Below are 15,097 nucleotides of genomic sequence, written 5' to 3' on the forward strand. Positions count from 1 at the left end.
CTAACTCATTAGGGATATGATTATCTACAACTTTTATCTGAAAATTTTTTGTCTACAATAGATTATAATGGAATTAGGGACAATTTTTAAAATAGCCAATTTTTTTTTTCGAAATATCTAGTAAGCCACGAACTTTTTCAAAAATCTGAAAGGCGCATATTTATGACCCCACAAAACTGCAATTTTTTTCCCATTTAACCTACTCTCTATCTCCGGTAGTTTCCGAGATACCCACAGAGGATATCGTAGGAAACTCATCCCGTGACAAATGACACCCATTTCCATTTCATAGCCATCGCTGACGCCTTTTTTATCATATTGTATTTTTACAGTGGAAAAAAATAAAAAGTCAATCGATTAATCAATCTTGCAAATAGGAATTTAGTAAAAAGTTGCCAAATGTTGCTCTTTGGAAGCGCCATTTTTTTAATTGTAGCAGATTGTAGGCAACTGTTGACTGGAACCTGACTGAATGAATTACTATTATATATTATTATTTATAATGAACGTTTGACAAAAAAAATCAATGAATATATGATTATTTCCTTCTATTCAAAAGAAATCAAAAATCAAATAATCACAACCATATCAAAATCACACATAGATAACAAACGTACCACAGATGATGCTCCTTGTTTGTTCCGATATTCCTATCGCAAAAAATATATCGATATTCTCAATATATCGAAAGCAAAACATCGATACAATTATATCGAAATATTTCCATTAATATATCGATATATTTAATACATCGATATATCTTTACCATCCTTACTAACTAGTCGTTCAGCTGACGTCTTTCGGCAATGTAGATGCGAGGGTTTTAACGTAGTAAGCAATTTTTTCGTGTGCGGAGTAAAAATTTTGTCCCGGTAAGTTTTACAGCTTTTTTACTGAAAAATGAAAATGTAGAGAATTGAATTCTCTTAATTTTTAGTACTATAAAAATGTTATATATGCGACAGTAAAAAAAAATGCGTTTGAGTGAATTTGGCGCCCTCTAGCTTTGTCCCCGTAGGTTTAAGAGGTTTGTTACTTTTGTTACTTATGTAGAGAATTTAATTTTCCTCATTTTTTGTTTCATAAAATGTTCTGTAGGGCCTACGGTTCAGCCAGAAAATGGAATCCAAATTTTTTTGAAGTTTATCAAAAACGGTGAGGTTGGTGGATATGATTTTTTTTTTTTTTAATTTAAGCTTTTCCAGTGGAATACTTACGACTGGCAAAGTATGAGAGCAGAGGTAATTTGGTGGGAGTTAAAGTGCCAGATTGACTGTACTACTGGTTTTCTCGACAAAAAAAACTGTACCGCCAGGTTTATTTTAACCAATTATCTACTGTGTCGATTGAAAAGAAATATTTAAAACAAATATACACAAAACAACCCGGTGTTGGTAAAATTAACAAGCGCAAACAAAATTTAAATTCAAATTCGATAGAACCGGACCCGACACCTGCGTTTTGCGCCGAAATTGAATGTTTATTTTTTATTTAATACGCTGGCAAACGAGCTTGACAAAGAAATATAAAACCGCTAACCGGCGTTTAAATCTTTCAAAGCGTTTTAAATAAAATTTTCCACTTTTCCTATGTTTATTTAATTTTCCCATTTTGATGTTTTTCGGCGGGCACGAAGGAACCCATAAATATTTCCGCCGGTTTTAAAAATGTCCGCCAGGTTTTTTATTAGGATATTATGTAAAGAATTATTAAATTACACGCCATTCGTTTTGGGTGTAATGAGAAATGAAGAAAAAAAAACGGTCCTAGAAATTATTACACCTCTGTTAGGTTTGGATAAAAATAAATATGTAATTTTGTAAAGAGTTTTAATTTTTTGTTATTCATTTCCACTCCGGGACAATTTTTTTAAATGAAATTGTTTTTATGTAATTTTGGTCAGTAATTTAGTTACTTTTAAGCTTCATTCAGAACAGAATTCTACCCCTCAAATAAAGATTTTCCTAGATATTTAAATTTTTATGATTTTGCGTTATTAGATCTTTATTATTTGAAAAAATCTAGAGGTGGCTGTGTTAATTTAACAAAAATTAAGGGATGTAGGTAAAATACTGTAATAAAAAGATACATAATTGTCACAGAATTAAAACTTAATATAAATTTATAATTATGTTACAAAAATTAACTAGATGAAATCAAATGCTCCCTATCCTGTTTATTGCAAAAAATGTATTTCTTTTCAAAAGATCTTTTCATGTTAAAAAGCATACATGGTGTTCTACTTCGAAGAACAGCCACAATCATTTCTCTCATGTTGTCGACAATAGTTGGTCGAGTTACATACATATCCCTATAAAAAAGCCCAGACTGGATAAAATCAGAAGCATTTAAGTATTCTATGAATTGATGAATGCACACTGTAATCACCAATCATATCAATTCTCTCTGAAGTAGGATAAGTTTCCTTTTTAAAGAAATTTCTGAGATTGTTTTTTTGTTTTAACCGACACAAAACGGATAACTAGTTGCTAAAATGAACTAATTAGACAGCTATGTTGACAGCCACCCTAGATTTTATCAAATAATAAAGATCTACTCACACTAAATCATAAAAATCTAAGAAAATCTTTGGTTGAGAGGTCTTCTTCTTAAGGTGCCGACTTCTTGCGAAGGTTGGCGACCATCATGACTAATTTTATTTTGTTGACTGCTGCCCTGAACAGGTCGTTTGATGTACAGTTGAACCATTCACTGAAATTTCGAAGCCACGACATCTGTCTTCTTCCTATGCTTCTCTTCCCTATTATTTTACTCTGGATAATTAGTTGTAGAAGCTTGTATCTTGTACCTCTCATTACGTGGCCCATATATTGGAGTTTTTTGATTTTCACCTCTTGGGACCGTTGAGGGGTAGGCAACCTTAATAGTATTTTGAAGAGACATGAATTCCCCATTGAATATCGTTGTTTAATTTTTTTTGAGGACACACTATAGAACTCTCTATATTTTTAAAAAATGGCTCTAAATCAAACTATATGCTCACAAAATTTCATTTCAATACAAACTGTCGTTCTCCTTGGAGCATCCGCGTCGTATGAGAGGCGCCACCCTGTATATTTAATTTAAGTTGCTTTTTGAAGACATGCAGTCTTCTTAGATTTACAAGTGTAACTCTACATATTTGTTTTTATATTTAGCAAATCAATGTCAGAATAATAAATACAATAAACGTTTGTTTTCCAGACGCTCCAACTTGTAAATACGACAAAGTCATCGTTGTGGGGGCTTCACGTGGAGAAAGCGTCGATGTTGTATGTGAAATTGAATCCGACCCTCCCGCAAAAGTAAGTAATAATTAATAATACCGTATGATCGAAAAAAAACGGCGTCCAGTTGACTGGGCAATGACGATCGATGACATTTCCCATATAAATTAACATATAAAATGACAGCGATATTCATTTCATAGCCACCGCTGACGCCGTTTTTTTTTTCGATCATACGGTAGTTTGTCCTAAATTGAATTAACTGTTAGATACTTATTATGACAGGGAAGTGCTGTTGTTAATATGAATATTTTAATTTAATATTTCTACTTATAGATAATACTAATACTAGATATTATATACTTCTACATGTTAGAGTAATTATATGCTCAAAAGATTTTATATTTAGTTATACAGAGTGAGTCTTATATAAGTGCAAATATTTTCAGGGCTGGTAGATCTCGATAACAGAAACATATTTTCTCTTTATCGTTGTTCCAAGTCCAAAGTAAGCGAGATACACACACCGGAAAAATCTAGGGATATTATTTTATTAAAGTTAAAAATAAATGTTTTGAATAAACAACCACATATTTGTAGGCCGATTCTTTCTACTTCGATTGAAATGAAGTAGTCACATTAGTTATTTCTAAATTTGGGATATTTGCAGAAGTGTTTGTGCATTTTTTGTCAAATGTGTAAAAAGGACCTAGCATTAATTGTTAGAATTTAACCTGTACTGGCTATGTTTTTATGTTAACTGGCCAGAATTCATTCAAATAAATCTGTTTAGTATTAAACGACATTATGGAGCGTAGACATCTTAACAGAGACGAAATGCTAAGGGCCATGGGTATGCTCGAAGCTGGAATGCGCCAAATCGACGTAGCTAGAGCATTAAATACAACGCAAAGTGTAATATCGCGATTAAGTGCACGCTACCGTGAAAGTGGTGATGTTGCTGAAAGGCACACAGGGCGACATCGCATTACTACCTCTCAGCAAGATCATTTTTTACAATTAAATGCTCGACGCCGCCCGATTCTTATAGCACCAGAGCTTAGTTTAATTCTCCAGGAAACACATAATGTAACCGTTAGTCCTGACACTGTTCGCAATAGATTAAAAGAAGTCAACTTAAGAAGCAGGCGCCCCTGGAGAGCTCAACCCTTAACGAGAGGAAATCGAGAGGTACGATATTTGTGCGCTCAAGATCATGTTCAGTGGTCGAATGAACAATGGGCCAATATTCTCTTCACGGATGAGTGACGCTTTGGAATTCATCCGGATTCGAGAAGGCTTATGGTATAGAGAGAACCGGAAAATCTTATTCGGTTGGATCATGTTCAGGAAGTGCACCCTTATCAAGGTGGAACATATGGTCTGGGAAGGAGTCCAGTTAGGCCGAAAAACCGATCTCCTTTTTCTTGAAAGGTTTCTAACAAGAATCACATATCGTGATTTAATTCTTGAGGCTGTCGTGTTACCATATGCCAATGATTTTGGGAGAAACTTCATTCTCATGCATGACAATGCACGGCCTCATACAGCCAGAGTGGGAAGTGAGTTTATCAATGCTCATCAATTAAACATCTTACCCTGGCCGGCACAATCTCCTGACCTCAACCCCATCGAGCACGTATGGGACGCGGTCCAAAGAAGAATTTTGAGAATGGGTATGCCTCGTGGAACTCGTAGGGACCTGTTTCGGGCCGTGAATGCAGCGTGGCAGGCTGTACCTCAAGAAGAGATCGACAATCTGATCAGGAGCATGGAGAGACGATATAGGGCTGTAATGAACAGTAGAGGAGGCTATACCCGTTATTAAGTAAAAATGGTTTTATCTTTTTGTTTTAATTCACAGTTTAGAATAAAAAAAAATGTGTGTATTTTTTTCAGTTCAACAAAAATCAAGGTAAATTTGAAAAATTCGGTAAATTTCGCATTTTTATTTCCAATACGTCCTGTAAACTATTTATTTATTTTAAGTTTATTATATCAGAAATGCAAATAATAAAATTACTGACGATGGCTGGATAAAATTGTAATATCCCTAGACTTTTCCGGTGTGTGTATTTTACTTTCAAAATTTCCAAAAAAAATGATTTTCTGCTTAAATTTTGAGTACCACTGAATCTGTTCTGGCTTCTCTTTCTTGTAAATTTAATCTGCTACCTATGTTGCCATATTATCAAGAAATTTTGTTTTTAACTAAAAACTAACAAAATTTACTTATTATTTAAAATATTTGCACTTATTTAAGACTCACCCTGTGTATTATTAAGAGATACTCTCGATAATAATATTATCACCGGATATAACATTTTACTGTACCCTGACAACCACAAATAACAAACATTTGTACAAAGTTTAATACGTATTATCAACAAAAGAGTAGTTAAGCCCATTTGAAACATCCGATGCATACCACATCATTACACTTCTATATTTTAATACATTAGTATCCCCTTCATTACCATAATTTAGGTTGTATTATATTTACTATTAATCTGTGGTTAATAAATAAATACGTAGTATTAAGTTGAACAAACAGTAGCTGATTTTAATCTGGTAATGAAATATTGCACTCGCCTAAACAAAATACCTGCGTATTGATTTTTGTGATTATTTCTACATCATGGCGATCGAAAAATAACAATAAAACTAAAATAAGATATAAAAAAATGGATTTTCCATGAAAAAAACCCAAAAAACTAAATTGAAGAGGTATTTTGGCGTACTGTATAACAAACAATTTAAATGACATAAAGGAACCTACGTTGTGTTACTAGGTATACCGGGTGTTGCATCGTCGAGCGGGACATAGGAAATCCCATGTAAATTTTAATGGGGTCAATTATTGGCTTCCCTATATATTTTAGAGAATAATTCTATTTAGGTTTATTGAAGAGCACTAAAACCCACATTCAAAAGAACAACTTTAGATATTTTTGATTAGCCCGTTTACGAGTTATCGCTGATTTCTTTTTAAATATTTCTCCTTTCCTATGGCCCTGTATTTACTTATGAGCACCAGTCAAGGTAAAAGATAACTGTCAAATGAAGTTGTCATTTCAGAAATTTATCTATTTAGTGCTTTATTATTATTATTAAAAACTCATACCTACATCGAAAATATTAGCCATGAATTAAACTACCGAAGAAAAAGTATTGATGATTAAATGGTATTATCAAGGAAATAGTTATCAAAAGGTGTCGGACATGTTTGCTGTTCTGTATCCGAATAGACCGATAACTGAAAAATCTACAATCGCAAGGAATATCCAGAGATTTGAGACCAAAGGTACCCTAATAAATAACTGCAGATGTGAAGCAAGGCAGGAACAAAGATAAGATGCAAGAAATGAACCGACTTGAAAGTTTTATTGTGCGTGGAAGAGAACGATGGAAAGATCAGCACAAAGAAACTTGAGGATGAAATAGGAATAGATCACACTACAGCGTTTCGTATTTTGAAACGACATAAATACTATTCCTTCAAATATGAAAAGCACCAAGAGCTACGAGATGAGGACGAAATACGGCGACAGGCGTTTTGTTTTGATATGATGGAAAGAGCAAACACTGATAGGGAATTTTTAAAAAAACATATGTTTCACTGACGAATGCACGTTTACCTTAAATAATGAACCCAATGTTCAAAATTATCGATATGGGAACAAAGAAAACCAACACAGGTTAGTCGAAACAAGGACGCAATATCCACAGAAAGTAAATGTTTGGGCAGGGATATTCGGACACAATATTATCGGGCCATTATTTCTTACGCGAAATTTAAATGCAGAATATTATTTGGAACTACTCGAAAATCATATTTTACCTGCTTTACATGATGCCGCTAGGGAAAATCAGGAAGTTTGGTACCAAATGGATGGCTGCCCGGCACATAGTACCCTGGCTGTTCGGGAATATTTAGACAATAGTTTTAACGGAAACGTTATTGGCCTAAATCATACAGTAAATTGGCCAGCAAGGTCTCCTGATATTTCGCCAAATGATTTCTTTCTCTGGGGCCATTTAAAAAACAGGTAGATCAAGGATATACAAGGATCAAAAATACCCAAATCGAGACGAGTTAAAAATTCTATTTCTGCCGAATGCAATAGAATTTCAGTTTACCAACTAGCGAATGTAAGAAGAGAATTTTATGATCGCCTGGGTTATTGTCTAGCAGTCGATGGAGGAATATTTGAACATCTTCTTAAATCCTAAAGTTCTAACAATTTAATAGTACCTAAATTAATAAGTTATTGAATATTGTAATAATATTATAATTAACCTTGTAATTGATTACTTTATTTTACTTTAATTCATATTAATTTGTATTTATAAATACATCTTTAAGATTTCCGATGTTGGAATGAGTTTTCAATAATAATAAAGCACTAAATAGGCAAATTTCTGAAATGATAACTTCATTTGACAGTTATCTTTTACCTTGACTGGTGCTCATAAGTAAATATAGGGCCATAAGAAAGGAGAAATATTTAAAAAGAAATCGGCCATAACTCGTAAACGAGCTAATCAAAAATATCTAAAGTTATTCTTTTGAATGTGGGTTTTAATGCTCTTCAATAAACCTAAATAGAATTATTCTCTAAAATAATTAGGGAAGCCAATAATTGACCCCATTAAAATTTACATGGGATTTTCTATGTCCCGTCCGACGATGCAACACCCGGTATACGTGTGAATTAAAAAGCGAAATATACTAACTGGCATGGAAAATTCAACATCTATGGAAAGTACTTTAATTTTCTTTGAATAGTGGTGAAATACGGTGCTCTTCGTTTAGTTTGAAATGGTTATCAAGATATTTGCGTTTAAAGATTACGATGCATTGATTTTAGCATTAGAGAAATGGTAAAATGTAAAGAAATCTTATATACGATTAATATAGGAAATCTGCCCCCGCGGCTTTTTTGACTCGCACTCAGGGGATCGATTTGATGTCGAATCAAAATAATTCACCTAAATTTTTACCTGTTTAGCTCAAACGGTTTTCGAGATTTAAAAAAAAACTGTTTTTCCAATTTTATTTATATTTTTATAGTAAAATTCAAAATTAATTAATGATGATTTAATTATTAGAAAGACATAATATGAAATAATATAAAAAATAATATGATCATGATTCTTAAGTAGTATACACTTATGCTTCCACTTAGTATATTTCGTTTTATAATTCACCATTGTCTATAACTTTAGAACTAAAAATAATTTATTATACTCTGTTATTTTCGTGAAACACAGTACTCCTATCCTTCCTACTGTACTTCTTTTGTCCTTCCCACTAACAAATATCATTTGATAAAGCGCTCAGCGCTTAATATGCGGCGCAGTAATTGCACATTAGAAGTTTTACGGATACTCTAAACTTTGTGGAAATTAATTCCCAACTACCATATTATGTATATTCAGCTCAAATTTCTATTAGTACATTCTGTATTCGTTCGAATTTAGAGGGAAATTGTTATTTATTAGTTCTCTACATTGCGATATAAAGTTTTACAGTAAAGGTAACGGACAAAAGAGCGTAGAAAAGGTAATTACGTAAAATTATTAATAAATATTATACAGGGTGGTCCGAATTGTTAACGTGAAACTTCAGCAATATATTCTGCAAATAAAAATAAATAAAATGTATGTCTTAATTTGCTTCCTTCTTCATATATTATAAGGGCGGTCCGAACTGTATTCCGAAAACTTCGGCACCATATTCCGATAAAAATAAGTAAACAAGTTCGTATAAATGTATGTCCTAAAGTGCTTAGTTTCGGAGATACAGGGTGTAGAAGTTTCATTTTTATTTCGATTTTTTCAAATAATTTCTGAAGTAAGGTCGATATTTGGATGAAAATTGGTGTCTGGGAGTTTTTTGATATGAGAAATCTGATTTTGATGTTAGTATTACTCCTATTTGTTGAGGGCGCCATCTACATATTTTTTAACTGGTTTGGAGAGTAATAACTTTTCGCCCGTACCTGTATAAAACTACTGAGTGAAAAAATACATTTCCGTGACTTTTTTATGTAAAAAATGTCTCTTGATAAAAATCGCTACGAGCAACCGTTCTCAAGATATTTAGAATGGAAATAGTCAATACATGTCATTATTGACAAAAATACCTTCACGTTGTAAAATCACGTTGAGTAGGTAGTTATTTGAATGAAATAATAATTTTGGGAAATTTTTATTTTTTTAAATTAATCATAAATTTTTTGACGAAAAAATTATGATATAACAGTTTCTGTTGAACTTTTGGCACTATTTCGAGAATCATTACTCGTAGCGATTTTTACCAAGAGATCTTTTTTACGTAAAAAACGTCGTAAATTTATATTTTTTTACTCAGTAGTTTTATACAAGCACGAACGAAAAGTTATTACTCTCCAAACCAGTTAAAAAATATGTAGATGGCGCCGTTTAGGAGTCATATTGACATCAAAATCAAATTTCGCATGTCAAAAAACTCCCAGATACCAATTTTCATCCAAATATTGACGTTATTTCAGAAATTATTTGGAAAAAAATCTAAATAAAAATGAAACTTCTACACCCTGTATCACCGAAACTAAACATTTTAGGACATACATTCATACGAACTTTTTTGCTTATTTTCATCTGGAGAATATGCTGCCGAAGTTTCCGGAATACAGTTCGGACCACCCGGTATACTTCTACATGTTATTTTTATGAACAAGAAAGAAATAGTGAGGGAAATGTGTAAAAAAGAAGAAAAAGATTAAACGGCTCAGCCCTCAACAACTCGTAACCGTATACACCAGTGTACACCAGTGTAGACACGTATACTCACATAACCACACCTACACTAGTGTACACTGATGTAACTGCCTTCAGGCTTCATCAGTACGATAAGGAATCAGGAAGCGATGAAGCCGATCCCAAAACACAAAAAACCAGGAAGCAAACGATGCAACGAGGCACCGTGTGCAACTCAGGAGATGGAAAAAAAATGATGAAGAAACGAAAATAAATGATGGAATAAAAGGAGCGAACGGGAGCCTAAAGCCCCAATTTGCAGCCAAGAACCAGAGTCGGCCAGGATTGCGGGCTTCGTCCAGAACAGCCGCGGAGGAAGCCAACAGCAACCCGCCGCAATACCCTTAGCCGTGGTACCAATATGAACAAGAAAGAAATAGTGAGGGAAATGTATAAGAAAGAAGAAAAAGATTAAACGGCTCAGCCCTCAACAACTCGTAACCGTATACACCAGTGTACACCAGTGCAGACACGCACACTCACACAACCACACCTACACTAGTGTACACTGATGTAACTGCCTTCAGGCTTCATCAGTACGATAAGGAATCAGGAAGCGATGAAACCGATCCCAAAACACAAAAAACCAGGAAGCAAACGATGCAACGAGGCACCGTGTGCAACTCAGGAGATGGAAAAAAATGATGAAGAAACGAAAATAAATGATGGAATAAAAGGAGCAAACGGGAGCCTAAAGCCCCAATTTGCAGCCAAGAACCAGAGTCGCCCAGGATTGCAGGCTTCCTCCAGAACAGCCGCGGAGGTAGCCAACAGCAACCCGCCGCAATACCCTTAGCCGTGGTATCAATATGAACAAGAAAGAAATAGTGAGGGAAATGTATAAAAAAGAAAAAAAAAGATTAAACGGCTCAGCCCTCAACAACTCGTAACCACACCTACACTAGTATGTTATTTTTATATGTAGTATTACCCACAAAAAATATATACACTATTTTCTTGAGATCCTGTATACAAAACATAAGGTAACTTTTTTACTTATTCTTTCAGAGTTATAAATGGAAATTCAACAACTCGGGAGAAACTCTGGAACTGGAACAGGAACGATTTTCCAGAACGAGTAACGGCAGCGTCAGTATACTCAAGTACACCCCCATAACGGAGCTGGATTATGGATCTTTATCTTGTTGGGCCACGAACATCGTAGGAAGCCAAATTAATCCGTGTGTCTTTCAAGTCGTTGCTGCGGGTTTGTATTAAGTATTATTTTTAAAGTATATTAATTTAAATATACAGTATTACAGATAAAATAAGCATCTTATGTGATTTTTTTTTATTTTGAGTCAAGTGGTGTAAAAATGAGACATTTCTCACAGAAAACTTAAGGGTGTATTCCGTTGCTTACCTTGGTTATGGTTTTTATGTTCCGTTTCTATCGGTTTCCTGAAAGTTTTCTTATTACGGAACACGGTTCCTGAAAAATTCGGTTGTAACTGTCACCAAACTAACGAGCGCGAGCAGGCTGGTTTTTTCTGGTTTTGTTTGTGAATCAATATCATTTATGTGAGACAAATCAAGCAAATATTGGAGGTTCGAGTGAAATTCTCATTTAATTCTAAAATTTGTTATAGTATTTCGTATTTACATTCAAAAGCAATGGAGGTAGGCAATAAAGGTAAATAAATTTCATTAACTAAATAGAATGACTTTTTAGGACCGTTTCAACTTATCATGCAGCCATTGTTTCTTAAAGTCAGTAACATTTAAAGAAAACATGAAAAACAAGACAACAAATAATCGTGAATGTTTTGTAAGCTATAAAAATATAAATATTGATTAGATTTGTTTATTTTTTATTGATCTGTTTTAATATTTGACATGCAAATCTTCACTTAAGCTGTGTAACGAGTTTAACAGTTTATTAATAAAATACTTTTGAATATTAAACTCCATTGAAAAGAAAAAGCAAACGTAAAAGCGGAGAATAGGTACATTAAAAATGCATAAAAGATAACTTTTATAATAAAGGTATTAAAATTTAGAAAACGTCATCATTTGACGTTTCCAATATTTTACCAAACCGTTCCGTATCAAACCGATGTTTTTCAGGAACCGCCCTTTACCGTAGTTTACCGGTCTGGTTCGCCTGGTTTTGCAACGGAATACAGCCTAAGTCTTTTTTTTTATTTAAATCACTTTAATGACTTAAGTCATTTGATTTTAAGTCATTTTTCGAAAGCTGACTTAAGACTTAAAATTTAAGTCTTTTTCAAAATGATTTGTAATTTAAATTTTTATTCCGAAACAGAAAAAGATTTAAGTCTTATTAGAAGACTTAAGTCGTTAAAAAGATTTAAATCTTTTTATGAAGGACTTAAGTCATTAAAAAGATTTAAGTATTTTTATAAAAGGCTTAAGTCAGATTTTTATATATTTTTCTGAGAAATTCAAAACAGCAGAATACAACAACAACAAACAAATAACGCTTTATTTTGCAAAAAGCCAAAATAGCTTCATCGACAAAGCATTTACAAAACAAACAAAAGCACAAAAAATATACAAATAATAAAAAATATACAATACAAATCATACAATTTAAAAAAAAATTTAAGTCATTAAAATTACAAATAGAACATACGTGGACAATTGCAGAATACAAAAAAAGGCGTATCAATGAAATGGTACAATAGGAAGATTGTAAATAGATATAATTTTAAGAGTTATAAAATATTAAATACTTGACCTTTGATCAGTGTGTGAGATGATCAAAATTTTAAAATTCAAAATTGTTCATGATTAAACATCAACAAAAAAGTCCTATACTGCATATAGGGCCCTCTCCAGTAAGTGTGATTTCAGAGCTTTGCGAAATGCGGGAAAGAATTAAAGCGACTTGATATTCAAAGGCAGATGATTGTACATTTTTTTGGCATTGTACAGTATTGAACCTTTAACTAGTTCTGAGCTCGGGATTGACAGATAATATATACATATATTTTCTGTGTCCTAAGTGACTACAAATAGAGCATACCTAGAAAGTTCATTGCAAACGCTTCTTTGCATGGGTTGCGACTGGGTTGTCACTTAGTAAACGGAGTTGCAGGTTTCGAGTCCGTTTCCTATGCGATTAACGCAATCGGTTGCGCTAGTCGTATAGGAAACGGAAAAATGCATCCGGGGACATACTGTAGATCAAAAATGAGATACTGTTTTCTTCATACTGCCTTTATTAGGGGTACTTTTGGTATATTTTTACTTTTACAATACATAGTTTCCTTAACACCAAATTCTGTTTATAGAGCAGAAATTCTTTTGTATTTAAATGGTTGTATGTAAGAAAAAAGAACTAAAAGTTCTAAATGTCTTATTTTTACACCACTTGACCATATAATTTCTTCATTTCTTTTTTTCAGGAAAACCATTCCCTGTCAAAAACTGCACCCTAACCAACCAAACAAGCAGTTCCATCGAAGTCTACTGCTTGGCTGGTTTCGACGGAGGTTTACCCCAACATTTCGTCTTAGAGCTCTACTCTACCAAGTCTGCACTGCCCAGATACAACATCACTTCCTACTCTGAACCGTATTTCTTTTTGGACAACCTCGAACCTGACGTCACGTTCAGGATTGTCGTTTTTGCTGTCAATTCTAAAGGGAAGAGTGGCGGTCTTGTGTTGGAAGAGATAACATTTCGGGATGCTGAAAAAAGAACTGGTACGTATAGTTTCATTTTTTTTTGTGTTAAAGCATTTGAAATTAAACATAAGAGTGCTTTTGTGCATATTTCGCTTATCCTTAAATTTATTTCTTCTAGCCACAGAAAAGGATATGAAAATATCGCCAGTGCTTGGCGTGCTTATGGGAGCCACCGTCACAATCACCATAGTGATCGTTGCTATCGTAGTGCACGTGAGGAAACGAAAAAATCGTCCGGAGGTGGCTCTGGAAGAAAAAATATCTGGAATACCTAGTCACTGCAACACCATGTCGTCTACTAAACCTTTGTTGAGGAGTGCGTCTCCTAGGGATACTGATGAAAAGGATCCTGATGTAATACCAGCAAAATATGGTAAGTTTCCTTCTATGGTATATCTCCTGATGCCATGAAAAGCAAAAAAAAACACAAAGGACAAGGAAAAAAAGTAAATTAAAAAATGGTTCAACTAGTTCTTCCCACTTTATTCAGGTGTGGTTTCGAGGTTTTTTTGCGAAAAACATTTGTTGAAAATTTTAAATTTGTCTTCACATTTTCCGGGAATTTTTAAAAACCATTTAGTGTCACTTGTTTATTCACCTTAAAAGATTTCTTTACAGTTATATCATATATTTCTTTTGAGATCTAACACCCCTTAAAATATCTGCACTTATTTCTTGGACACTCTGTATATTTGAATATTTAACTTTAGTAGAAAAGTTTCTTTACCTTTGTCCGATAGTGTACAGGGTGGGTTTAATTGGACGCTTTTAAAGGGAAACGCCCTTTTCTATAGGAGATAGACGAAAACTAATATCGGTGTCTGGAGCTCTTTAACTCAAACCGTTCTCCAGATTCTCAAAAAAACCTGTTTTTTCAATTTTATTTATTATTATTTTTGTAGTAAAATACAAAATTAATTAATGATGATTTTTTTTGTAATTTTTAGAAGTCTAAGACATGAAAAAATAATATAATCATGATTCTTAAACGAAAAGCCGATTTTTAGGGGAGGAAAAAAAATTAAAATCTTCATTTTTTTAACCTTCGTGAAATATGTCACTCACTAAAAGTCGTCAGAAAATTTCTTTTATACCCCTTTACACTCAGTAAATTTTTAGAATTTTTTGAAGTGGTGGAACAATATAAAAAAAATTGAAAACTCATTTTTTTCTAGAATCTTCTGTTTTAACTAACTTATATTTTTGTTTAGTTTCAAAAAGTGCGTAGAAAATGTTTTTTCATTAAAAATACATCCTTGCCAGAAATAAACATAAATATTGTTATAAAAAAATGAAGATATATTATTATTTATTCAGCTTGACGCGAATTTTTCAAAAACTCAGTCTTTACGTAATAAGTATAAGCAATGTCATTGTGAATTTGAAGTAAAAAAATATTTTCTACGCACTTTT

At 33.2% G+C, this 15,097-nt stretch overlaps 1 protein-coding gene across 1 annotated transcript in view; it reads left to right on the top strand.

Moving 5' to 3' along the window:
* The window catches only part of LOC115888043 (nephrin-like), a 162,266-nt gene that overhangs the window by 135,202 nt on the left and 11,967 nt on the right, over nucleotides 1–15,097 (top strand). Inside the window, exons 9-12 of the mRNA XM_030907611.1 lie at nucleotides 3,205–3,305; nucleotides 11,040–11,238; nucleotides 13,403–13,702; nucleotides 13,803–14,057. Of these exons, the coding sequence (XP_030763471.1) occupies nucleotides 3,205–3,305; nucleotides 11,040–11,238; nucleotides 13,403–13,702; nucleotides 13,803–14,057 (855 nt within the window). The remainder of the gene's footprint in view (nucleotides 1–3,204; nucleotides 3,306–11,039; nucleotides 11,239–13,402; nucleotides 13,703–13,802; nucleotides 14,058–15,097) is intronic.

The sequence above is a fragment of the Sitophilus oryzae genome, unplaced genomic scaffold (genome assembly GCF_002938485.1).
Source record: "Sitophilus oryzae breed Bouriz unplaced genomic scaffold, Soryzae_2.0 scaffold_682_pilon_pilon, whole genome shotgun sequence".
In the NCBI taxonomy this organism is placed as follows: domain Eukaryota; kingdom Metazoa; phylum Arthropoda; class Insecta; order Coleoptera; family Curculionidae; genus Sitophilus; species Sitophilus oryzae.